Here is a 25,618-nt window from a genome sequence, read left to right on the forward strand (position 1 = left end):
ACAATATCTACTATATATATAGGTACTATTAATAGTTCAGTAATCTAATTCTGTATATATATATATATATATATATATACACACACACTCCATTAGAGATGTATAATGTACACTCACATAATATTTCATCTGTCACACAACATGAAATATTTTCACTCATCAAATTGAAAAAGGGCAAGATATACATTCAAAATAAAATGTACAAATAATATCCGCTATATATATATATATATATATATACATAGACCTTAACCTTTTTTGACTAGAGAGAATGAGAATCACTGGTCAACATGGATGTATTTAGCAAAACAACAAAGACCATGTGAAAGCAAGGAGTTCTGGCATCATCTATCCTTCTTGGATTTTGTTATTTTATGAACCCAAGGAGCCCCATACCCTTACAATTCTCCAAGCAACTATTTTTGAATACTAGTGTAAAGTAATTTTGGTACTTGGACCTTGTCTATCACATCAGTGAGAGTTGAGTCCCTTGTAAAAAACTACTCTCTTTCTCTCAGAAAAACTTCAAAAACTCCTTTGTGGTTTCATACTTTTTTATTTTAGTATCCTGTAATACTCTGTGATTTAAAGTGTATCAAGTTAGTACCCTGTGATTTTTAAACCACAGGAATACTAAAGTGAGAAAGTGAGAAACCACAGAATACTAAAGTAAGAAAGTGCGAAACCACAGGGTACTAACTTGATACACTTTAAACCACAGGGTACTAAAGTGAGAAAGTGTAAAACCACAGGGGACTAATTTGATACACTTTAAACCACAGGTTACAAAAGTGAGAAAGAGTGAAAGCACAAGGAGCGTATTTGAAGTTTTTCCTAAAAAATAATAATAATAATAATAATAAGAGCAACTGCTAATGCAATTTACAACTACTGCTAGAGACCCATTTGGTACTGAGGGCCGACTAATGTCATTGAATGAAAACTGTTCGAGCGAAAGCTTATAAAGATTTATTTTTCTACTTTTCTGGTATGATCATAGAGTTTATATATTAACCAAGTTATTGTGATATAGATAATTAACATAGTATAATGTGCGCAAACAGATTGAGTTATGTATGGAATGACAAATCTGTTTAATTATATGCATAATGAATAAGAAAAATGCTTTTGGTACTTGTTATACATACTCTTGTATCCGCTTACGAACTGATCTATCATGAACAAGCCGATCAGTGCGCGACGTATCAACATCTCAGAATATCAGCAATCTACAAAAGTAATGTTATTAGACATGTACTAGCAGCAGTAAATTTAAAAACTTCAAAATCATAAACCAAAGATGTAACAAATGTTGGGAATGAATCCTGCTTTAAGTGGGAAAGATGCGTGCGTACGATCTGCAAGTATCTTTTAGAAAAGTGATAATAATTTCCTGCAGGGCAACATGTGCAAGAAGCAGAGTGGTTACAGTCCACAGTACTTATCTTCATTAGCAGAGAGGATAATATAATTTAATTTAATACCTAATTGTCGTTACGTGAGGTGTTAATTTAACTTAATCCTCTCGGCCAAAACATATAATGACACTTTCACTTCTCAATAGATTAGTAAATAAAACAATTTAATTAACAGAAGATAAGTTTCCTGAATCTTCAAGCCAGTGTAATTGTTTAAAGAATGATTTAAACAAGTCCTAGAATGTTTATCTTAGCATGTAACTAAAAAGTGCAAAAGTATAATTTATTAAAAAATTGTTATTTGAACGTTTTTAGACTATTGCAATCAAATCTCACAATATAATTTAGTCGGTTGAACGGTGATGTGTTGTTAATATGAAAGTTGTGCGGTAGTATTGTGGTTGGTATAGTGAGAATGATTTAAAATATCACGTCATATTCATAGTAGCTATATGTCATCATTCAATCAACAGTAACTATTTTGTGGGACTTAGATTAAAACAATCTAAAATATTCAAAATAAAAATTATTATAGCAAATTAAAGTTTGAGACTAAAAATGCCCCGTGCATCATACTTATAAGAATAAAAGTGTAATTTAGCCCTTAAAATGGGCCTCAATGGCAAATCCTAGGGACATAAGAATATAAAACTCATAGTTAGTGAATTAATCAGTCTTAATTCCTTTTAATCTCAAAATTCAAAACCTACAATCTATGTCTTAAAACAGGAAACAAGTGGGGAAAAAACAGGTGCATATTACAATATTGGTTTTGATCAATGGGTCTTATTTTTGAAAAAGCCTATATCTATAGAGGACCAACACAATTGACATGATAAATGTTTTGCTCAATTTAAGCAACTAAATTTCGTTTATAAAAATCTCTTTTTTGATATCTGTTGTATTATTTCGAAGTTACACTTTCTTATTAAGGTTTGAATGATTTACATAGGGATGTAATGTGGGCCGGCACGGCCACATTTTCCCGGGCCGAAACGGCCGCGGCCAGCCCGGCACGGCCCGGCCCCAAATCGGGCCGTGCTGTGCCGGCCAAGTTTTTGGAACCCGCCCAGCACGGCCCCCCGGCCCGGGACTGCACGGGCCGGACCGAGCTTCGGGCCAGCCTTTTTTTGTTTATTAATTTTATTGAAAAAATTTAAATTTTTTTTAAAAATAAAAATAAAATATATTATTTAAAAATAATATATCAGTTAAAAATTTAAAATTTTAAATATATTTATAAAAATATTAAAATTTAAATTATTTTTAAAATTTTTAAATTTTTGGGACCAAAATACCCTCCCAACAGTCAAATTTTTGACTGTTGGGAAGACATTTTAGTCCAAGCCCAACTCCAAAGCCACAGCCCAATCTTTGACTGTTGGGAGTCCCAAGCCACAGCCACAGCCCAATCATTGGGAGTTGGTGCCAGGGCCTTGGGAGTACCCAACTCCCAAGACCCTGCCTGGGCCCGGCTCGGGAGGGCCTGGCCACACCGGCCGGGCCTGCCGTGCCGTGCCGGGCCGGACCGGGTACTCTTTTAGGCCCAGCACAGCCCAAGCCTATGTCATGCCGGCGCCGTGCCGGGCCATCGGGCGGGGAGCAAGGCCCCAGCACGCGCCCGTTCTAACTGGCCAGGCCGGGCCGGACTACACGCTACAGTACTCGTGCAGTGTGGCCCGGCCCACTCTCGGGCCGGGCCGGGCGGGCCGCGGGCCGCCCGGCCCGTTTGACACCCCTAGATTTACATAGGTGAAGAAATTGTCAAATAATAAGCTTTTGTTACTAAACATTGACAAAACCATTCATCAAGCTTTTGTTGCTGGAAATCAGAGAACTCAGAGACTCGTGGGAACGCTCCCGTTCTTGTTGATCACTATCTTTTTGTCTCCCTTCTTCTCTTTTATCTTTTCTGTTATTTTCTTTTCTTTTCTTTTTTTTTCCTTTTTTTCTTTTTTCTTCTTTCAATTTCCATGTACCGAGGCCTGGATGTCTCAACTTGTAGCTAAGTTTACTATCTAGTTGAATGAAGCGGTAGCATGCTACCTTTTCTCAAAAAAAAAAAAAAACCATTCATCAAGTGTCATTTGATCAATTAATGTTAGGAGAAACTACAGGCTCTAATAAGGTCATAGGTTATATAACAAATGCAGAAACAGAATCAAACATAGTCCTAAAGAAATCACTTAACAAAGCAACATGAAGACTACTATATTAAAATAATTTTGCAGTAGATTTAAATATTATTGCATTACAATTATAGAATCGTATGTTAAGAAAGAAAAAGAGGGAAATGAACTCTATGCACTGTTTCATTTATCCCTTCAACCATTCAATTATGAGATACTAATCTTTTACAGTATAAATTGAATGAAATAATTTTTTGCGCTCGACAACATTGTGTGTTTCCATTAGATATCAACACAATTTTCTTGTTAAAGCACAATTTATCTCCCGCATACCTGCATAATTTTAAACCTAAGAAAGTTCTGATTCTCTGAATTTTGTACTCCAATATAAAAACCAGCATCTGTAATATTCGAAACTGATTGAGATGAAAACATTGAGCTCAGGAAAGTACCTGTTTATGATCTGTGTGTGTTCTGCTCCACTTTTCTGTGGCAATTCTACTCTCCTTTTCGCTGTTGCACTCCGTCCTTTTGCTCCCTTGCATTGCGGCCGCTAACTCTTGTATGGTGCAAGAAGTGCTTCTCCTCATCTTGCCCGCGAGCGCCCCGACCCTCTCCCTTAACCCGAGCTTTAACAGCTTCTCCCTGACCAACTCGCAAGTGCTGAGATAAGGCGGTATCCCCTCATCCACCATCCGCTCAAAGTACGCGCAAGCATCCTCGACCCTCCCCTTCGTTCTACACAACCCGTGAATCATCACCGCATACGACGCAGCCGCCGGATGGAAGCCCCTCTTTTCCATCCCATCCCAAACCTCCGCCGCCCGGTCGATCCGCCCGACACCGATCAACATCTTCAGCAGCATGTTGTAGGTGTGCCGATCGGGGGAGCACGAGTCCCTGTCCATCCTCGCGATCAGCCTCAGCGCCTTGTTCGCCTCGCGCAGCCGGCAGTGCGCGGCCAGGATGGCGTTGTACCCCCAAGTGTCGGGCTTCGCCCCTCTCGCGAGCATTTCGTCGAGCAGCTCGTAGGCGTCGCCGAGCTCGCCGCTCTCGCAGAGCAGCTTGACGACGGCGTTGTAGGTGAAGACGTTCGGCGCGAGCCCGCGCCTCCTCATGCCGTCGAGGGCCCGGAGCGCCGACCGGGCGTCCTTCGCGGCGCACGCGGCGCGGACGAACGCGGAGTAGGTGGCGGCGTCGGGCGCGAGCCCGTGCCGCCGCTGCATCTCGCGCAGCCGGTCGCGCGCGGCGCCGAGCTCCCCGGCCGCGCACAGCGCGGCGATCAACGCGCTGTAGGAGGGCGCGTCGGGGGCGAGGCCCCGCTGGAGCATTTCGTCGAACAGGGCGCGGGCGTTGGCGGGGTCGCGGAGGCGGGCCCAGCCGGAGATGAGGATGGTGTAGGTTTGCGGGGTGACGGGGAAGCGGGAACGGAGGGAGCGGAAGAAGGGGAGGGCGTGGGCGACGAGGGAGTGGTTGGAGAGGGCGGAGAGGAGGCGGTGGAGGTCGGGGAGGGAGTGGGGGAGGCCGACGAAGTCGGGCATGCGGCGGAAGGCGCGGAGGGCGTCGTCGGGGCGGCGGGCGCGGGCGTAGGCGCGGAAGAGGAGCCAGAAGAGCTCGGGGGCGAAGGTCGGCGGGGAGGGCGATGCGCGGAGGTCGAGGAGGAGGGACCAGAGGAGGGGGAAGAGCTTGGCAGAGGCGAGGGAGGAGACGACGACGCCGAGGAGGGGAGAGATTGAATCGGAATTGGGATCGGAATTAGGGTTAGGGTTAGGGTTAGGGTTGGGGTTGAGGAGGAGGAGGAAGAGGCGGAGGGAGGGGAGGGGGAGGTGGTGGGAGCGGCGGAGGACGGAGACATTATGAGGTGAGGGGGACGAGAGGGGGAGGAATTGGAGATGCGGAGAGGCGTGGTGGGGCCGCGGAAGTCGCTTCAGCACCCGCAGATAGTCTCGACGAGTCGATGTCGCCGCCATTCTGCAGCGCTCGACGAGAGAAGCCTCGTTCTATGAAAAAGAGATGGAAAGAGAGGCGAGGGGCGGGAAAGGAGCATTAATAAAAAAATTTTTTTACTTCACACAGTACAGGCAGTGGCCGCTATTTATAATAAAAAAAGAGACAAGATATATTGTGGTGATTAAAAATATTCATATCCTTATAAACTCAGCTGATGTCGGGAATTTGTATCAGTCATATTTAAAACAATGAATCAATGATGATTATATCGATAAATGTGCTGATATTGTAGACAGAATCCAATAAGTTTTCTGGACATACTGTAGTCAATGACTTTAAGTAAATTGATTACGTATTTTTATAATCATATTTTTGAATAATTAGTTACATCAGATTCTAAAACAAGTGTTATTAAAATCGGATTGGGATACATATTCGATTCCATAATTGGCCAAATCATCATATAGCAGAGAGCAGTTGAATCGAGTCATTTTAGAATACTGAGTCTGATGGCGGATCACAATTAAAAACCATGATGCTAGTCTTTTATGGCTTATACTTTACAATAGGCAGTTTTTGGGATTTCATGTTTAGACGTAACCGCGGCGGATGCAATGGTGGGTCAGTTCAAAATGGCGTGAATGGTTAGACAGTACAAATTCAAAATTTTATGACAGTTGCGTCTATACGCTTTAAGTTTCTAGTAACTCGAGTTTTTAGTATTAATAGTTGGCACCAATAATCCGACATATTTTAGAAGTGTTATTATTTTTTTTGACCATTGAATCGATTTAAGCGACTCTTACATCATGCACAAAAAAACATTCCAGCTTGGTTTTGTATATATTTAAAAAATTTGAGTCTTATTTATTCAAGATATTCATTCTTATATAAATATACTAAAACAGCATCTTTATTACATGATAACATCAATCAAATGTGGAGAAAAACCAAGAAGATAATGAAGTCATGCAACTTAACTTCAACAGTATTTTAGCAGAACCCCCTCAAGTCCCTGTTCTTGCTGGTGTGGAAGAAAGGATAGCAGCCACTTCTTACCTTCCTGCAGCAACACAGAGCAGTTTGAGAAAGGAATCAAGAGAAGGTCAGCTACTAATGATTTGTTCAGCATCTCGATTTTTCGACTTAATCCGCGTCTTTAACTAGGAATTGAATTACTTGTTTCTTGTTTGAGATGCTTCTTTTTTTATTTGATGAAATTTCTGATAAAAATCTGACCCGAATGATACATTAGAACTCAATATCAAAAACTTACTTGCTGTTGTCCCTACTGCTTGTTCTGCTGCTTCTGCGCTCTTGTAGCTCGTATCCGTCCCCGTCGATCGACAAAGACGTCGAAGATATCGTCGAACAAGATCCGATTGTTCGACTCGATCCCTTCTTCCTCCCACTTGCAGGTAAAGGAAAGAACACCCTTCGAAAGAAACCTCCGAACTCTGCGCTTTTCCTCGTCTTCGTCTTTTCCTCTCCAATCCAAAACCCGCCAAACGAATCCCTTCCCTTCTCGCGAGCCTTCTGCATCGAGCTCACGATCGCAGGCAACTCGACGAGGTCCCTAAAGGACAGCTCGTAAGCGTACTCCGGCAAGTCTCGACGGTATCTACCAACCGCTTCTTCGCGCATAATATTGGAGTGCGACTTCCGCATGCGACGAAAGCTCGCTTCGTGACCTCCCTCACTCCGTCGATCGAATGCGCCGTCGTCGTCTACGGAGAAGCTGAATTGAGGAGAAAGCATGGTGAATCGAGAGATTATTCGATGAACTATAGGTTTATGAAACATATATTTATACGTGTCTCCTCTCTTCCTACAAGTTTGAATGGATATGCGAATTTGTTTCACTATTTTAAGAAGAGAACATACGCAAAAAAAGATCTCCCTTTTTCCTTGCAACTTCCTAATGCTTTGTACTCTTGTGAGTAAGAGAATGTTGTATGAAGTGTCCCTGCATTTGTTATTGATTAGTGGAAAAGTAAACTCTCTTATCCAATTAAGGGAATGGCTTTATCCATTAGTTTTGTTCTCATTCTTGTTATCTTATGTAATTCAAGATGATAATCATCGTCGCCGTGTTAATCCAGTTTTCAAGGATCTAGAATGAAATCTTAGATTACATGGTGAAGTTCGGAGGAAAAAAAAAAAAAAAACTTTGGTGGGCAGTGTTCCAATAAATAACACTTTGTTGATAAGCTTATGATTTGCTGTCATGTATCACAATTAGCTTTACGTTTTATTTGGAATTATGAAAATAAATACAATAAAGAAAATTATATATTTTTATTAAAAAAATTATTATCGAAATATATTTTTATTTGCTTTTTTTTTCTCACTCATTTTGGCCTAACAATATTAGCTCGTTGTCCGTGCCAAATAGAGTGTTAAGAGATCTAAAATAAAACACTCCAAATATTAGGCAAAAATATGAACAAAAATCATTCAAAAAATCATCAAAAAAATATTAAAAAATTGATCTATGACACCCAAAAAAAGTACAAGGTATGAACCCTAGTGAAACTCTTTTTTTTTGGGTTCAAATTTTACTGTAGTGTCGTTTTTTTGGTTGAGCATTTAATACCTTAAATTTTTTAAAATACTTTTGTTTTCGTCTGAAGAGCTTAAAATTGCTCATAAAAATTTGAGGACCAAGTAAAAATTCCACTACAGCGATGGGGACTTCGGTGCAATTTACCCAATTTCATCACTAGTCTCCAACTTTTAGCCAAGTTTCATTTTGACACTATTTTGATATTATTTATTTATTTTCAGAGGATATTTCTGATAGTGTTTGAATATTTATGTTAGAATAAGATATTAAATTGATAAAAGTTAAATAAAATAATAATTTTGTCCTTGAATATTATATAAAATATAAGTCAATGTATGAAAATAAAAATAAAATTAATATATAAAGATATAATTATAAATATAAATATGAAAATATAATTTTAATTTTATAATATAACAAATAATTAAAGTTGTATATTATTATATAATTTTAAATATGGAAGAGCAGATTACTTTAGAAATTTTAGTATTTATTTAAATTTATTCGAAATTAATTAAAATTAGAGTATAAATGTTAACAAAAAATATATTAATTATAAAATATAGGGTGCACGCAAAGGGATTTTTTTTATTTTTTTACATTAAAAACCGCCTTTAAGGAAAATTTAAGGACAAAATTGAAAGAAAAGTAAAACGTCAGGGACTGGAGTGCAATTTACCCGATCATATTCGTTGATCATGAAACGGGCGGCGTATCAGAACCGTCCAAGAGCTCTTCGACCCTTCCAAGTTTCGCCCAATTCTCCCGATCGATTCACGAGGGCGAGCGAATCAACCAATCTAGGGTTTCGATTCTCCGCGCGATCTTCGTCTCACTCCTCTTCCCCGATCAATTCCCCGGAGATCGGTGAGCCCCTCTCTCTTTCTCTCCCTCTGTTTAATCCAATTGCGAGAGGCATATGCTTTGATTTGGTAGATAACAACTGTTCTCTTTAGGTTTTAGTCGATTTATCTCCTGTGGGCAGTAATTACATGTTGAAGCATCGAAAGCCAAATAGTTGAATTAATCGCTCCAGGAGTGGATGTTATGAAATCAACTGGTATTGAGCCGAATTGGTGTTGAATTTTGGGGAATATACCTCAAAACTGCGCCTTTTTGCGCGAATATCGTGTTTTGCATAATAAAAAATTGATTTAGAGGGTGTAGATTTGTTAGGACATCGAGAATGGGATAGAAAGAATTGGTTGGTTTAATCACTGTTGCTCTATGTCTCATGTTTGAGAATTGGTTGGCTTATTTTTTTTCCCCTATTTAGGGGTAATCTGAATTTGGGCCTCATTAACTTTTCCATAAGAAAATGTGTCTGACACTAGCATTGCTAGGAGATCCGTCGATAGTTATCTAGTCGTCGATTTATCCATGCAGGGAGGTAATTTTACGAGGACCTTGTTTGGCACCTGAAAACATGAAAACTGAACTTGGAAAACTCTCTCGTTGCTAACTTTCATCATGCCAATTAGTCCACTGAGTGGACTTCTTCTTCCTGCTTCACCAAATGCATATGATTAGTGGCCCTGTGCCATATGACGCCATCTAGAACAGCTTATACCACTATCATAAAACCACTACCCCTTTTACCAGAACGGCTATTGAATCATGTCCGTCGATCTCCAACACTGCATCCACTTCCTTCGATCCTGCAACTCCCACCATTGGATCTTTAGTGGACGGCAGATCCATCAGATTCTCCTCAAGACTGGCCACGCCGCTGGCTCCCTCTTCGTCTCCAACTGCCTCGTCCAAATGTATGCCCGTTGCAATGTGCAAGATGCCCGTGTCCTTTTTGATGAAATGCCCCAAAGAAATTGTTTCTCTTACAATTCCCTCATTGATGCATACCTCAAATCTCAAGATACGCACAACGCACTGTGCATCTTTAATTCCATGCACGAAAAGAATACCTTTTCCTGGAATGCCTTAATCACTGGTCTTGTGCGTTCTGGTGATGTTGAAAGCGCGCGGAATCTATTTGATGATATGCCCATTAAAGAAGTAGTCGCCTGCAATGCTCTCATTCATGGATATTTCCGTAAAGGGCTTGTAGATGAAGCCTTTCACTTGTTTAAGAAGATAGGCTCGGAATGCATCGGTTCGTCGTCACCATGTAATGACAGTTTTGTTCTAGCAACAGTTCTAAGTGCTTGTGCTGACCGGCGGATACATAGTTTCGGGAAGCAGATCCACTCGCGCATTGTTGTTGGAAAAGTGAAGATGGATTCGGTATTGGGTAGCACGATGGTTGACATGTATGCGAAGTGCGAGGATTTGGATAACGCCTGTAGAGTGTTGGACCAATTGCCTGAAGTAGATGAGTTCTCGTTATCGGCTATGATTTCTGGCTATGCAGGGTGTAGCAGATTAGTTGAGGCTCGAAGGGTTTTTGATAGGAGGGAGAACCCAAGTATTGTTTTGTGGAATTCTCTCATAAATGGATTGGTCTCTAATTGTCAAACTGAAGAAGCATTAGAGTTGTTTATTAAGATGAGCAGAGAGGGAGTAAAGCCGGACTCATCAACTTTTGCCACTATTCTGAGTGCCTGTGCTAGTTTTAGCATGCTTGAATATAGTAAACAGATTCATGCTTGTGCTTTCAAGAATGGAAATTTAGGGGGCGTTATTGTTGCAAGTACTCTTATTGATTTGTACTCAAAATCTGGTCTTTGGGAAGATGCTTGCAAGGTATTCGCTGAGCTCAAAGTTTATGACACAATCGTGTTCAATTCCATGATAAATATGTACTCGAACTGTGGGAGAATTGAGGAGGCTAGATGGGTTTTTGATACAATACCATCAAAATCACTGATCTCATGGAATTCGATGATTGTGGGTTATAGTCAAAATGGTTATGCTATCGAAGCATTAAATCTCTTTTATGAGATGCACGGGCTCGGTCTTCACATTGACCAGGTTGCTTTAGCTAGTTCTATAAGTGCTTGTGGTAGCATCTGCTATGTCAAATTTGGGGAACAGCTATTTGCCCTCTCTATTATTCTTGGCCTTCAGTCTGACCACATAATCACTTCTGCACTTGTCGATCTCTACTGCAAATGTGGCAATGTTATTTATGGACGCATGCTTTTCGATGAAACGAAGAGACCTGATGAAGTTTTATATAACTCAATGTTGATGGGTTTTGCCTCAAATGGGTATGGAAGTGAAGTTCTCGAACTATTCGAAGCCATGAGAAGTGAAGGAATCAGACTGAATGAAGTGACATTTATTGCTCTACTTTCCGGTTGCTGCCACTGTGGGCTAATTGAGGAAGGATTGAGATGGTTCAATAAGATGGAGGAGGATTATGGTATTGAACCATTAGTCGAGCATTATTCATGTATCGTCGATTTATTCGTTCGTGCAGGGCGGCTTGAGGAAGCAGTTGATTTCATTGAGAATATGCCGTTTAGGGCTGATGTTAGCATGTGGACTTCGGTGCTGGGAGGTTGCAAAGCTCGTGGGGATGAAGCTTTAGCGAGTAAGGTCGTGCAAAGGCTTGTTGAGATTGATTATGAGAATGGGAGCCATTATGTGCAGTTGGCTAGCGTATTTGCTTCTTCTGGGGAGTGGGAGAGATCAGCACAAGTTAGGAGAATGATGCATGATAGGAACATTGCAAAGAATCCTGGCCATAGTTGGCTTGAGCATTGAGTGTGAGATTTGGTTGTGGGAGAGTAAATCTCCATGAGTATAACTTTTGAAGTTACACGGAAGCTAGTATATCCTAACACAGTAAGCACACATCAGGCAATAATTTGTTATGTCTATTGTGGATTCATTTCGCACTTTTGTTAATATAGGTCTCAAGGCCTGGTTGGCTTATAATGAGCTTATTATGATTTGTGCTTTATTTGAAACGAGTTATTCTCTTATAGCGAGTCAATTAGTCCAAACTTGGTCGCTTATAGTTGAGGAAGACGCGATATTCTAGGGCTTGCAGCTGCAAGTTGCCGTCTTGACTCCTGAGAGCAGCCAATATGTGCGGAAATGCTAGACTTTAGGTTTGGTTCCAAATACTAGCTCCAAGGAGCCCACCTTATCTGTATAACTATTCCTTTCTCATGATATTCAAATTAATACTGAGTCGAATTTAAATTAGTTTTACATAATATACTTCTGTACTGTTGCAGTGTTGCTTTTGTTAAAATATTGTCTCATGCCTATTACAAAATGAGCTTAGGGAGTATTTATTTCTTTGGTCATTTTACAAAGAATGACAATTTTTACGGGGCTAGAGAGAAATGATTAATAAAATCTTTCTCATTCTTCTCTGATACTTATTTGTTCCTTTCTTTGATTATTTGCTTACTGAATAGCTTTTTCATCCATTTTCCAGATGGCATTGCAGGAAAGCCTCAATAAGTTCAAGCAACAGCAAGAGAAATGCCAGTCAACGCTTACCAGCATAGCAGCCCGATCTGCGTCTTCAAAGGCACCTCAAACTCAGAGGACAGTTTCACCCATGAACGCTCCCTCAGTTTCTACCAAAGTACCTACGCCTGCAAAGTTTTCGAATGACACAGAAAGGCTTCAACACATCAATAATATCAGGAAGTCTCCTGTTGGGGCGCAGATCAAGCGTGTAATTGACATACTTCGTGAGGTAAATGCTTGAGCTCTGGCCACTGCAGTGTAGCTCTTTCATATTTGCTCTGCAAATAGTACTTGAATGACGTTGATTCTCATGTCCTTCTACTGCCTACCAATTAAAGGATTACTTTCTCTCTCATATCATATAAGATATCAGTACCTCACATTTCATTTCCTTTCCTTTCCTACTTATATAGCTCTTAGCTAATATAAAGGGTTTTTCATTCTTCTTCGAATTTACTTGCCATACTCAACTTTATGATTTACTCTAAACTACTTCCAAAAGAATATGCGATGTCACTTCTAGTTTATATTATTTTGCTAGAGAGTTGTCGCTCATTGTGAACATGTTCTAACTTTCATTTGTTCTGCAAATTGGCAGACAAGACTAGCCTACACACCCGAACAAATAAATGATGCATGCTATGTGGATATAATGGGCAACAAAGCTGTCTTTGACAGTCTGAGGAATAACCCTAAAGTGAACTACGATGGGAAACGTTTTTCTTTCAAGGTAAACTCCCTTCTTGTGCTTGGTTTCAAATGTAAGAATAGAAGTAAATTTCATGTTTAAGCCACATCATCATATAGAAGAAATGTTCTCTTACTTGGACACTTCCATAAGTAGTTACGTTATTGTGGAGCTTTGGGCGCAGGAAAAATAACCGATTGATCCATCGGCTTATTGCTGATTTTTTAACAGTTTTGGTTTCAGTCCACGCTTCCAGAGTTTCTATCTCAGTGGTTTTGGTGGTTTTGGCTCTTTCAGTTTGCAGTTTTGGATATTGACTAAAAGTTCTCCAATTTTTCAGAAAAATCAAAGAAATTGAGAAAAACAGAGGATAAATACGAAGGAATTGATTTCAGAAACATTTCTATAACTATATTTCATGCTGCAATTGTGCTATGCAATCTAACTCCCTTTTGTTTTGAATAGAGCATCTTCTAAGTGATTCATTGATTAGTACTAGTTGCCAAAATCTCAATTATTATAAAAGTAGCGACTGGAGCAGTTTTCCTATCTTGTGATTCTTTTATGGTCATTCAAAACATGGCTGACTGAATAGCATCCCCGTAACTGGGTCGCATAGTCAGATGTCTTCACTGGTATTCATTTATAATGCAGTAATATGTGCCCTCAAGTGTTGTATCTTTATCTTCGAATCTCGTTTTAGGATTTAGGAATGAATGAGTGCTTTACAAAGTAATTATTTTTGTATCCGACTTTGTGCAGGCCAAGCATGATTTGAAGGGCAAAGACGACTTGCTCCACCTGATAAGGAAGTTCCCAGAAGGCCTTCCTGTTGTGGACGTCAAGGACGCGTATCCGTCCGTTATGGAGGATCTGCAGGTTGCTTTGAATACTCTGTCACTTAAGCTGCTTATATGTGTTGGTTGCATATGCTAAGACTGTGAGGTGATGTTTTCATTACAAAAAGGAAAAAAAGAAAAAGAAAATTACAAAGTTGAAATAACCAGTGATTTACCGTCTCCTATGCCCAATACAAATTCTAGTTAAGTGGATTTTGAAGGTGGTTGAGTCTTCTAAACTAGGCAATCTGCTAGAGAATGGGATTCGGTTTGTTTCCGTTCCTTGCTATTCGCCACTAGGGCCAATTTAACCATTGAATCAACTCGAAGAATGTTATGACCCGTCCTGTTAGCAGCGTCTCTTTTAGCTTGTCAAATTGGCGACTAACTGCCGACATGACCATGCATATAGATCTTGAAGACGCAAGGCCAAGTTTGGCTGCTGTCGAACATGGACTCCCAGGAGGACATCGTCTACCCTAACGATCCGAAGGTGGCGTTAAAGGTGGACGACGAGCTGAAGCTGCTGTTCCGTAGTATCGAGCTCCCGCGCGACATGGTCGACATCGAGAAAGAGCTGCAGAAGAACGGGATGAAGCCCGCGACCAACACGGCCCAAAGGCGGGCCATGGCGCAGGTCCACGGTATCACTTCCAAGCCCAAGCCGAAGAAGAGGCGCGAGATCAGCCGGAGGACCAAGCTCACCAATGCCCACCTCCCCGAGCTTTTCCAGACCTTGAATGTGCCCGACTCTTGAAGAGTCGAATCTGCCTGATGACATTTGCTTGATGGTTCATCACTTTCCCCCGCAGGCCGCATTAAAAGATCCGCAGATAACCGCCTCGCATTTTATTCTTTCACGCTCGAACCCCTTTCCGATCCGTTCGAAACAGATAATTACATTTTCCGGTTATTCATTTTGTTTCTGAATGTGGGGGAAAGTGATAATCGCACGAATGCGAGTGGATTTTACTTTTATTTCTGCTTTCTGTGACAATAATATAATACTCTCTACTGTATAGTTTGCTCTTATGCGGGTGAATTAGGTAATGTGTGTGCACATTAATTTTGGGAAATAATGCAAATATTTACCCAAATTACTGGTGCAAAATTGCATTGTAATAATTTTGTAAAATGTGAAAATGGTGGATTTTGATACTCTCTTAAGTTATTATTAACTTGTATTGGCATATTGTTTCATCCCGGTCCCTACGTAAATATTGTTGTATATATGGAGACCTTAATTTAAGTAAATATTGTTGAAAAATTTATAAAATTCAATCGTTGATTTTAGTGGTATTCCGATTTCATGGGTCGTAACGAAATGAAGAGAAAATTACATTGAAATTTTGTAAACTTTTAAGAGAAAAATATTCAGAACTTATCTCAAGAATGGACTATTTTGAATCAACTACTTAATTTTTCCAAATTTTATTTTTTTTTATCTAATTTTCAATTTGTTTAATTTGAATCTATCAACAACATTTCGACTTCAAATTTTAAATATGTTATTTATCATTACAGATTTAGTTAGCATATTTTATACAATTTTTGCAACTATAAATTAATTAAAATAAAAAATTAGCTTAAATATTAAAAATTGGATAGTAAATTCAAAATTGCTCATGGTTCTGGTAACTTATATACATTTTTTTTACCGACATTTTAAATTGAAATTACCAAATGAAATCTCATTAAGGAGCTTTTTAGTGAAGTGTGGCCCCATCATTGACAATTAGATTTGTAAGTATTTTTTTTTCTTTTTTTTATTTTTTAAAAATTCGTATATATTGTACCACAGCTAATAGTAAAATGGTAGATGCACAAAAATCAAAGCTCACGAGACACTTCCATTGACTTTCCCAGATATATTTGTCTAAAAGGGGAATTAAAATGCATACATAACTTATTTCCCCAAAAAATATTTATTTATGGATAATGGATAATACTCATATATACTGAATTTATCTTATACTATATAAATTAATTTATATATATATATAATTTATAGACTAAATTAAGTAATTATATTTTTGAAAATATATAGAGTTGTTTATCACCATGGGGTTTTCTGTAATAGAATATTTGAATCTACGATTTATTTTCTTTAAGTAGAGCTCACGCTATTTAAACTTTCCCAAAAATAGATTTTATTAGTTTCTAATATTATTTGTCTAGTGATGAAGCAGTGTCAAATTTACTTTTTACTAGCTATTAAAAATGATCGAATTGTCAACTACTTGAAGAGTAAGCAAATAATATAGAAAATTTTAAAAAATATTAAACCTAAAATATTCGAATTCCCCATAAATCATATTTTAGGACGCCAATTGTGGATTTGAATGCCTTATTGGCGAAAACAATGTAAGGAGATGTTTGATAACACGTAGTTGTAACTGCATTATAATTGTAACTTCGTACAGATTCAAATTTGGCATTTATTTTGATGCATTTGAATTTAACTGCTACAATTATAACTGTACAAGAAAGCTCAACTGCAGTAATTGAAATGACGCTTAAATTGACTGTAGTTCCACCTGCATTTTTTTCGTTTTCCAATATATATATAGGGGATAATCTCACCATTTCATAAATAAAATATTAAAAATTCGTGAATGTGCTTTCAACTAACAAACAACCAAACAGAATATTTATAACTGTTGTAATTTTTATTACATCTAATTAAATAAGATGCATACATATAATTATAATTATTATATTTTTAAATGCATATATATTTAATTATACTGTATTTATGACCATATCCAATCAAACGAGCTTTAAAAGTAAAAGACAACATCTATTTCTAGAAGTGTTCTTGCCAAGCTCTATATTTTAATGTATCAAAAAATACCTTTTTTATTTTTTATTTTTTTATTCTTTTTGTACTTACCCCTGTTGCATTCTCGTGAGGTGATGGTGAGAGGAGAGGGAGAGGTACAGCTCAAAGGACTATATCTTGTTGATCATCATGCATGTGAAAATATTATTTATTTATTATACAAAAGAATGAGGAGGACCAAACAGTAATTTTGTTTGCTTGCTTATATCTTCAAATGTGAGGTTGATATTTACCTATTTTTGGAACTATCATTTTGGAATGAAGTATCATTTTTTGTGGGGTTTATATAATTGGTGCTATGATTAGGTTTCATGCATGGGTGGGAAATAACTAGTTATTTTCAAAATGTGAAGCTACATCTTCAAATGAAGTTTAAGCTTATAGTTTTGGATTAATTATTCATTTCTATTCAATTTATGAATAGCATCTACGGATGCAAACGGTGCAGATTTTGGGGCGAGAATGATTTCTTGACGAATCGGAATGGATTTGGAATAGATTAATTTTTATTTTATTTTTTTCTTCCATTTGCTGTTTTATTCAGCGCACGTCAGAACATAAGCAAATTTTTAATAGATTTTTAGCGGATCAGACAAATCAAGGGAAAGAAAAGGTCTATCTCTTTTTGCTCCATTGCCTTCTCAGATTAGGATAGATTCAGGATGAATTTTTTTTCTTATTTTTGACTCTCACCTGCGGTCTCATTCGAAGCATATTGAAATATGAGTTCCATCAGTTCAAATCCAATCGCATCCTTATTTACATCTCTTCCACACTAACTTGGCTCTAAAATAACAATTTTTTTTTTAAAAAAAAATTATTATTTATAAGATAGTAAGAAAGAATAATTTAGTTATGTTATCGTAACCTATTCTACATAATATAAAATTTTAAAAAATATTATTTTCTATATCAGTTTAAGATTATTTTTTGATAATGATCAACATCCCAAAGGTAGCAACTTGAGATGGAAAGGTGTAGGTGGTGGTGGCAAAGCCATGTGATGTATTTGATTGGACTACATGGAATTAATGATGACACCATGATATTTTCTTTTTCAATTTTTTTATTTTGTAATTATTCATTTTGAAAGAATATTTAATGCTAGAGAAGAAGAAAAAATTGTATAGTTTTTGTTGGCCTTGTAGCAAATAAATAAAAATATTATATTGTTTTTGTTGTTCTTATCTTGGATTTTTTTTTTTGAAAAAAAATAAATATTTGTTACTATTACATGTCTCTTAAATATTCTAGCTATTTGCAGAGTACTTAAAAAAAAAAAAAGAAGTTATTTTTGTCCTTAAAGTTCTACTATTTTTCTAATTCTCAACTCCCTCTCCTAGCTACTTTATTTTTTTATTTCTCTCTAAAATAGTTCTTCTTTTTTTATAAAATGTAATAATTACAATAGTGAATTAAGCACATACAAAACAACTAATTGGACATAGTACAAGCACACATTTTATATACAACATAAGCAAATTAAATATATGTGCATTTTGAAAATCTTCAAGTACATTCAACTTTAATTCAATGAGTCAATAAGATAGGAAATAATAATAAAAAAAAATAGAGTCACAAACAATTAAACAATCCATGCTCTAACATGATGAAGCAATTAATGGTGTAGTACTACAATTGCAATACATTATACAAGCACTGCTTCTATTGCATGTTAATTAAGATTCTCTTTTCACTAGGCTCTTTTGTTTTATTATGCACTAAACAACTATTTAAGAGTTGTTTATTAGATATTATTTTGACTAATCTACATCTAAACACCCTGTTAACTTCCATTTTTTATACATAGAGATAGCTAATATTGACAAAAAGAAAAGAAAAAAAAAGATGAGCACTTGCATTGCCAAAGTGACAATTTGAGTATTTATACTTGGCATATAAAATGAACTAAAGGCCAACTTGATTTCATGGACATTAATGCATCACAATTTTAAAATTATTCAAAATTGTATATAAATAGCCATGGTTTGATCCTCACCCAATGTGATATTATTAGCCCCACAATGACAATACATGGGGCCTAGATCAAATAGTGGGGTCAATAATAATACACCCACTACCATATAAATGCATGCCTACATTTACTCAACACAAACCTTCTCTTAACAAAAAGAGAAAAAGGAAAAGAAAAAAAGCTTTGCTCAACAAATCAATCCACCCACCAAACTTTTCATTTAAAGCAAATCTCAAGCACAAGCACCTTCAAAAGCTTACGCAGAAGTGGTATTTCGGTGGAGTTGTTTGTAGTTTGCTCTGATTCGATAATTCTACTTCTTCTGTACGAAACCAAATAAGCCCTAACACCATTTTTCCTCATTACAATCAAAATCAATTCTGTTTTGACATATAAACATCTTATTCAATACATCTCTTTTATTTTTCTTAAACGCAATACATATCAACAAATAAATGAGCAATATAATTTGATTTCTATATATATATATATATATATAGAAATCAAATTATATTGCTCATTTATTTGATAGGTTTGAGTTACTATACTCTTATAAATATGAACTCTTCTGTACTTATAAGTTTCCGGTTGTTTTTTTTTTGAGAGAAATAGGTAGCACGCTACCCGCTTCGTTTATTTCATTTAGAAATAAACTTAGCTAGAAATATAAATCAACTAGGATTCGAACTTGGGTCTCGGGTACCAACTATCAAGTCGTTTGCCACTTGCTCTAAGGACGATCGGTATAAGTTTCCAGTTGTTGAATGAAAAAATATGCGATTAGGATGATAATAATCCCCTAGGGTTGAGTTGGTGGTTAATCGAATAGTATGATTTAACGGACGGAAATGATCACAGAGATAGATTTAACGGTTGAAAACTTATAAGTACAAAAGGGTCTACACTCTATAATATTTATATATACGATCCCTAAGTTAGTTTTTTGAATAAAATAATTTACCGCATAGGTAATTAAGTCGCGGAGACACGCGCAAACCTACATTGCATATGGCATCCAGAAAATTGAGAATTCGGGTGTCACATTTGTAGAACACGCACAGAGAATCAAACTTCTGACCTTTTATAAAACAGTTCTGAGCGAGGATAAGATTATATTGTAGATATTTCTAGTTGGGACCAAGAACATTCCAGAAACTCGGTCCACCGATCAAACAGTTTTGTCGCGTAATCGGACGGCTGATAGAACGGATAAACTAAACCACAAAAATCAAATCACCCGCATATAGTAAGCGCTACGGGTGCGTCCTCATCCGCCGCTCGTTGCGGACCCGTTTAGGGGACGCATCTCAATTCCCGCATAGGATTTCGTATGAGGACGTTCGGATGGGGAGAGAGGTGGGGACTGGGGAGTGGGTTTCCCTTCTTTTTATTATATATATATTTGAAGGGTTCACGGGCTCCAACTGTAGACGTATGCGGACGTTGGATCATTAGGGAGGGTGGGGCCCACCCCGGTCACGGGCGCATACGGATGCGTACAAAAAAGCACAGCGTGAAACCGCCACGTCATCATCCCGTGGGTCCCACACTTCCAAGGAAACTGTTCCCTGCACCGGGCGTATAAGTACTTACCATACACCCCATTTTTCACTAAATGATTTTAATCTGAATATTACAAATATTGTAGAACATGTTTAATGGGTTAGAGACTTGATTTTAATAAAAACCATTTATTAAGGAATTTAGAGTCTGGTGTATAAGATATGATTATACACCGGGTTCAGGGAATGGATTTCCTTCGTTGGGTGGAGATATTTTCACCCTCATATCTCGGCCACGAATTTGATCCTTTGCACTTGACCCCGTAAATCCGTAGGTTACCCCTATATGTGGCATGGAATTACGAATGTGCCACTGAGAGAGTGAAACTATATAATGGGTTCTAATTTGCTACATAAAAAGGTAAAAGTAAAAGGTTAAATTACATAATTTTCCGCTTTTTAATTTTTTCTTTTTTGACTTTCAAAGTTTATATTTTATCAATTTAAAATTTTAAAAATAATTTTTAAAAAATACGGCATTAATAGAGAGGGTAAAATAACCAAATTATCCTTACTTATTCTATACAAAATAATTTTTTAATATATTTTTGCCATTTTAAAAGATATTTTTTGTATAAATTATAATAAATGAACAGAATAATAAGAGTATTCTTATAGAAGGGAACCGAATGTAATAACTTGAAATATTGAGAGGTAAGATATAGATTTTTTAAAATTAAAGAGAAAAAATTTAAAAAACAAGTATTTATAAAAAAGTTTTTTATAATTTAGTCAAAGAAAAAAAATGATATTTTTTTTCTTTTAAATAAATTGCATATGATGACTAATATATAGCGCAATTTTTCTATAATAGATAGAATATATCTACACTGTTTACTATGAACGTTCACCGATAAACATGGCATCATTATACTTCTTTTATATATATATATTTTTTTACATTGTAATAATTTAGGCTATTTTTAATTTTTTATAATATTTAATTTTATATTTGGAAAGAATAATTTGATTAACAATTAAATTTGTGGCAGGGGATTCACCCTAATGTTGTGGGAGTCAAAAAGTCAACATCCTAGCATCTCCAGGGCCCCACCACTTACTCGATACCAAATTTAGTGGCTCACATTATAAGAAAAAAAAAAAAAAAAAACAACCGTGTGGCATTAAAGTAAATTAGGGGGAAAAGCGGGGGCTAAAAGTAAGGCGTGGCCCCCAATTAAATATGAGCCACTAAACCCCTCATGTGATCTCTCAACCAGAATCTAGTTCGACCACGTGGGCCCCACCGACGTGATCAGCCCGTGTCCGTACTCTTGCCCTTGCCTAAATTACTATTATGCCCTCACTCAACCCCACTAATTCCCCACCCATATCCATATTAAAAAAAAAAAAAGAGACTAATTTGCATTTTTGAGTTCTCAAACTTCTTAAAGTTTAATTTATTATAAAATAAAAATATATTTATCCAGCTCTTAGTGTCTTGAGTTTAAGTGAGGAATATAAATATCAATTTTATATAGTTTTTTATTTTAGTTTTTATTTGTCTTTTTTATTTTGGTTGCCTTCAATGTTTTTCGAGGCTGCGTTGTCTCAAACTCTGTAGCTAAATTTATCTACTAAATGAATTAAACGGGTAACGTACTATCTTTCTCTCAAAAAAAAAAAAATCATTAAATCAGTAATTTTACTACAAATAAGCTATTTGATAAAGTTTCATTATTTTTTTTCTATAAAAATGTAGCAACTTTGTTTTTGTTTATAAGATCGGAGGGACAATGACAATGAATCTAAAGCGCATTTGGAGACAATGACAATGGAAAATGACCCATTTTTTTTTAAAAAAAAATAATAATAAGAAAGGTGATAAGTTTGAGATATTAGAAGGGGGTAAAATGGGTGTTTTGCTCTTAAGCCCCTCATATTGATCCCAACAATCACTCCAAGTAGTGAAACAAAGAGATCGCAGAGAAGCCAAAACGTGGGCTTTTTCGCTGTGGAGAGAAGACGCACTTCTCCTCATTCAATGAAGAAACAAGGTTGTGAAATAGAAGCGAAGGGGATCAACTACTACATCAAGGTCCCAAAGAGGTCTCACCCTTTAAAGATATGGAGCAGAGATGCAGAAGAAGATCCAAACACTAATATTGCAACTTCAATCCAGTGTCATGGACAAGCGAACAGCAGCAGCAGCAGCAGCAGCAGCAAATTGTATGGGGTTCGGCAGGTTCTGAAGAACGTCGAGTTTGTCGCGCGGCCGCGGGAGATCCTGGCGATCGTCGGCCCCAGCGGCGCCGGCAAGTCGACGCTGCTCGAGGTCCTGGCCGGCAGGCTGGCGCCGCCGTCGCCGCCGCCGCTCGTTCTCGTGAACGGGAGGAGGGTCGAGAAGTCGGAGTTCCGCCGCATGTCCGGGTACGTCACGCAGCGGGACACGCTGTTCCCGCTGCTCACCGTGCGCGAGACGCTGCTCTTCAGCGCGCGTCTCCGCGTAGGTAAGTAAAACAATTCACGTACTCACCCTAAAAGTTTAAGCTGGTAGAGAACGGTGTTTTAACATTTTATGTTCAGCAGCAGCAGGCTGTTGTGGTTCTGGGGTTGGGGGGCGGGTGGAGGCGGTGCTGCAGGAGCTGGGATTGGACGCGGTGGCGGACGTACGCGTGCGGGACGTTTCGGGGGCCAAGCGGCGCGTTTCGATCGGCGTAGACCTCGTCCACGACCCGGCGGTTCTCCTCCTCGACGAGCCGACGTCGGGGCTCGACAGCGCGTCGGCGCTGCAGGTGGTGGAGGCGCTGCGGGCGACGGCGGCGGCGCGCGGCCGCACCGTCATCCTCAGCATCCACCAGCCGGGGTTCCGGATCGCGAAGCAATTCGGCTCGCTCCTCCTCCTCGCCGACGGCGCCGCGCTCCACCGCGGCTCCCCCGACGCCCTCCTCGCCCGCCTCCGCTCCCTCGGCCTCGCCCTCCCCCTCGGCGTCGACGTCGTCGAATTCGCCATCGACTCCATCCCCTCCCTCCAAAAACACCACCACCACCACCAATTACTCCAATTATCCGAAAAATTCGACCGTTGCACCCTGCAGCACCTCTTCAACGACAACAACGATTGCTCCCCCCCTTCGCCGTCGACGACGACGACGACCACAAACCGTTGCAATTACGCGAACTCTCGCGGTCGCGAGGTGGGGGTGCTGGCGCACCGCTTCTGCAAGAACGTGTGGCGCACGCGGCAGCTGTTCACGTGCCGCGCGGCGGCAATGCTGGTCTCCGGGCTGGCGCTGGGGTCGATCTTCTACGGCCTGCGGCCCGACCAGGTGGTCGAGCGCGTCGGCTTCTTCGCGTTCGTTCTCACCTTCCTGCTGTCGTCGACCACCGAGGCGCTGCCCATCTTCCTGCAGGAGCGGGAAATTGTCATGAAGGAGACCTTCGGCGGCGCGTACCGGCTCTCCTCATACGTGCTCGCAAATTCGCTAGTATTCGTCCACTTCCTGCTGGTCATCTGGCTCGTGCTCTACACCGCGAACTCGGTCGTCGTCTGCTTCAGCGCGGCGGCGCCCAACTTCATCGTCGGGAACTCGGTGATATCGGGGGCTATGGGGTCATTCTTCCTCTTCTCCGGCTACTTCATCGCGGAGCGGGCGATGCCGCGGTGCTGGGTGTTCATGCACTACGTCTCGCTGTTCAAGTACCCGTTCGAGGCGTTCCTGGTGAACGAGCTCGGGGGCCGGGGGAGGTGCGTGGTGGTGGAGGGGAATGGGGGTGGGTGTGTGGTGAGAGGGGAGGATGTGTTGAGGGGGGAGGGGTTGGGGGAGGAGCTCAGGTGGAGGAATGTGGGCGCCATGGTGGGGTTCATTGTGCTCTATCGGTTCTTCGCCTATCTCATACTTTGGCTCAGGTGTAGGTGCGCACAGAACGGTGGGCTCAGCGGTCAAAAATAAAAATCTTTCAATCAAATCGGTCTTTAAAATTGAAATCTTTCTATCAGATCAATCTTTTAGTATACGTGCGCGGTGTTTTTCTGAGAAATCTTTCTATCAAATCGGTCTTTTTATATATATATATATATTTCATTCCGCGGAATTGTTGAAAAATTGCTTGTCTTAAAAGAGGGAATGTGCATATGAAAAGACCGATTTGATAAAATGTTTTTCGAGCTCAATCTCTCTCGCTTTGTTTTGTTTTGTTTTGTTTTGTTTTGCTTTGTGTTTGTGTTTATCATACTGTGATCTACTGCGATACTGTTTTGTGGCTCGAGCAAATAATGTTTATGGCCTGTGAACAATGTAGCTAGATTGTGTATTATGGTCGATGAACTGTATGAAAAGATTAGAGAACTCGAGTTTTACGTGTTGTTTTGATTGATGGTTTGAATCGAAAATAATTGTTTTACGCTTTTGGATCTTGCATTTTTATTCTCTAATTCGGAAAAAATATTTGAAGTAAATTGTGAGAGAATTTGCCTCTTCTCTGTTTTACGTATATGCTTCATTTTTTTGTGTTTGATTTTTTACTTTCTATAGTAATAAAAATTTTGTTTTATAATGGGGCAATTTCATGACTACCCTTGTAAAATTTAAAAATATCATAGATAGCCTTCAAAATTTTGAAATATCATCAATGCCCTCTCAAACTTCATAAACTATCATGAATACCCTTCCATCACCCTCTGTTTGTTTTTGTAAATTTTTATAAGATAAAATGACTTTTCTACCCCTAATTGTTGGTGAGTAAAAGTGTATGGAGAGCCCTCACCTATAGGTCTATTTTAAAAAAGACCCCTTCAACTTTTTATTTTATTAAGGCCTCTTAAGTTTTTAGTTTTTTTATTAGGTTTTTGCATGTAGTAAACTTTCTTAGCCGAGATATCTCATTTATTAATTTACTAATTTTTTTTAAAAAAATTGGCTAATAAAAATCACTCAATTGTAAAAAGAAAATAAAATTGAGAAGGTGTAAATAAAAAAAATTAAAATTAAAGGGGTTCCTCGATAAACGAGAGCATAGATCTTGTCTTGAATAGTTTAAAAATTTTGTAACTAAAATTTAATTTGATTTGAAAATCTTTTACATCGTTAAACGAGAAAACACTTCATAATCGGTCATTAAAATTACAAATTTTGAAACCCTTTAATATTAAGTCAATGATGTCGAAAATATGAAATTTAATTTTAAATGCTGCAAGTGATATAGATGATGTTTAACGGTGCTAATCCCTTAAACCTTAACCTTAACCCTAAACTTTTTTTTTTTTAAATCCCCGGGGTCTGGATGCTCCACGCCTGTAGCTTAATTCATCTTTCCAATG

The 25,618-nt window shown here is 38.6% G+C and overlaps 4 protein-coding genes across 8 annotated transcripts; 3 read left to right on the top strand and 1 right to left on the bottom strand.

Annotated features, from left to right (window-relative positions):
• Positions 1,090 to 7,165, bottom strand: LOC109714382 (pentatricopeptide repeat-containing protein At1g52640, mitochondrial-like). The gene is made up of 4 exons (XM_020239021.1): positions 6,774 to 7,165; positions 6,557 to 6,560; positions 4,000 to 5,232; positions 1,090 to 1,229 (listed from the first exon to the last, which is right to left on the bottom strand). Exons 1-4 carry the CDS (start codon positions 7,163 to 7,165, stop codon positions 1,206 to 1,208), a joined length of 1,653 nt encoding a protein of 550 aa, XP_020094610.1. The 3' UTR covers positions 1,090 to 1,205.
• On the top strand, positions 8,772 to 15,177 carry LOC109716195 (general transcription factor IIE subunit 2-like). Of its 2 annotated transcripts, none has more exons than XM_020241536.1 (5): positions 8,772 to 8,930; positions 12,415 to 12,681; positions 13,051 to 13,182; positions 13,903 to 14,019; positions 14,392 to 15,169. In XM_020241536.1, the coding sequence occupies exons 2-5, from the start codon at positions 12,415 to 12,417 to the stop codon at positions 14,734 to 14,736; spliced, it is 861 nt and encodes a 286-aa protein (XP_020097125.1). In that variant the 5' UTR covers positions 8,772 to 8,930; the 3' UTR covers positions 14,737 to 15,169. The 2 variants fall into 2 exon arrangements, with proteins under 2 accessions (XP_020097125.1, XP_020097116.1); XM_020241527.1 differs by lacking the exon at positions 8,772 to 8,930 and adding an exon at positions 11,672 to 11,810 and having other exon boundaries at positions 14,392 to 15,177.
• Positions 8,944 to 11,756, top strand: LOC109716186 (putative pentatricopeptide repeat-containing protein At1g77010, mitochondrial). Its single transcript, XM_020241519.1, has one exon. It carries the CDS (start codon positions 9,681 to 9,683, stop codon positions 11,727 to 11,729), a length of 2,049 nt encoding a protein of 682 aa, XP_020097108.1. The 5' UTR covers positions 8,944 to 9,680; the 3' UTR covers positions 11,730 to 11,756.
• On the top strand, positions 22,217 to 24,702 carry LOC109707846 (ABC transporter G family member 5-like). 4 transcript variants are annotated; one of them, XM_020229376.1, is made up of 2 exons: positions 22,217 to 22,808; positions 22,885 to 24,702. In XM_020229376.1, the coding sequence occupies exons 1-2, from the start codon at positions 22,343 to 22,345 to the stop codon at positions 24,249 to 24,251; spliced, it is 1,833 nt and encodes a 610-aa protein (XP_020084965.1). In that variant the 5' UTR covers positions 22,217 to 22,342; the 3' UTR covers positions 24,252 to 24,702. The 4 variants fall into 4 exon arrangements, with proteins under 4 accessions (XP_020084965.1, XP_020084970.1, XP_020084975.1 ...); XM_020229381.1 differs by having other exon boundaries at positions 22,888 to 24,702; XM_020229386.1 differs by having other exon boundaries at positions 22,891 to 24,702.

The sequence above is a fragment of the Ananas comosus genome, linkage group 1 (genome assembly GCF_001540865.1).
Source record: "Ananas comosus cultivar F153 linkage group 1, ASM154086v1, whole genome shotgun sequence".
In the NCBI taxonomy this organism is placed as follows: domain Eukaryota; kingdom Viridiplantae; phylum Streptophyta; class Magnoliopsida; order Poales; family Bromeliaceae; genus Ananas; species Ananas comosus.

Bases quoted from the DNA above. Each gene is read 5' to 3' on its own strand.
- LOC109716186 (XM_020241519.1), top strand. From the start codon at position 9,681: ATGTCCGTCGATCTCCAACACTGCATCCACTTCCTTCGATCCTGCAAC.
- LOC109716195 (XM_020241527.1), top strand. From the start codon at position 11,763: ATGAGTATAACTTTTGAAGTTACACGGAAGCTAGTATATCCTAACACA. The intron at 12,682-13,050 runs GTAAATGCTTGA...GCAAATTGGCAG, and splicing joins TAATTGACATACTTCGTGAG to ACAAGACTAGCCTACACACC. The intron at 14,020-14,391 runs GTTGCTTTGAAT...CCATGCATATAG, and splicing joins CCGTTATGGAGGATCTGCAG to ATCTTGAAGACGCAAGGCCA.
- LOC109714382 (XM_020239021.1), bottom strand. From the start codon at position 7,165: ATGCGGAAGTCGCACTCCAATATTATGCGCGAAGAAGCGGTTGGTAGA. The intron at 1,230-3,999 runs GTACTTTCCTGA...TTACTTTTGTAG, and splicing joins CACACACAGATCATAAACAG to ATTGCTGATATTCTGAGATG.
- LOC109707846 (XM_020229376.1), top strand. From the start codon at position 22,343: ATGAAGAAACAAGGTTGTGAAATAGAAGCGAAGGGGATCAACTACTAC. The intron at 22,809-22,884 runs GTAAGTAAAACA...TTTTATGTTCAG, and splicing joins CAGCGCGCGTCTCCGCGTAG to CAGCAGCAGGCTGTTGTGGT.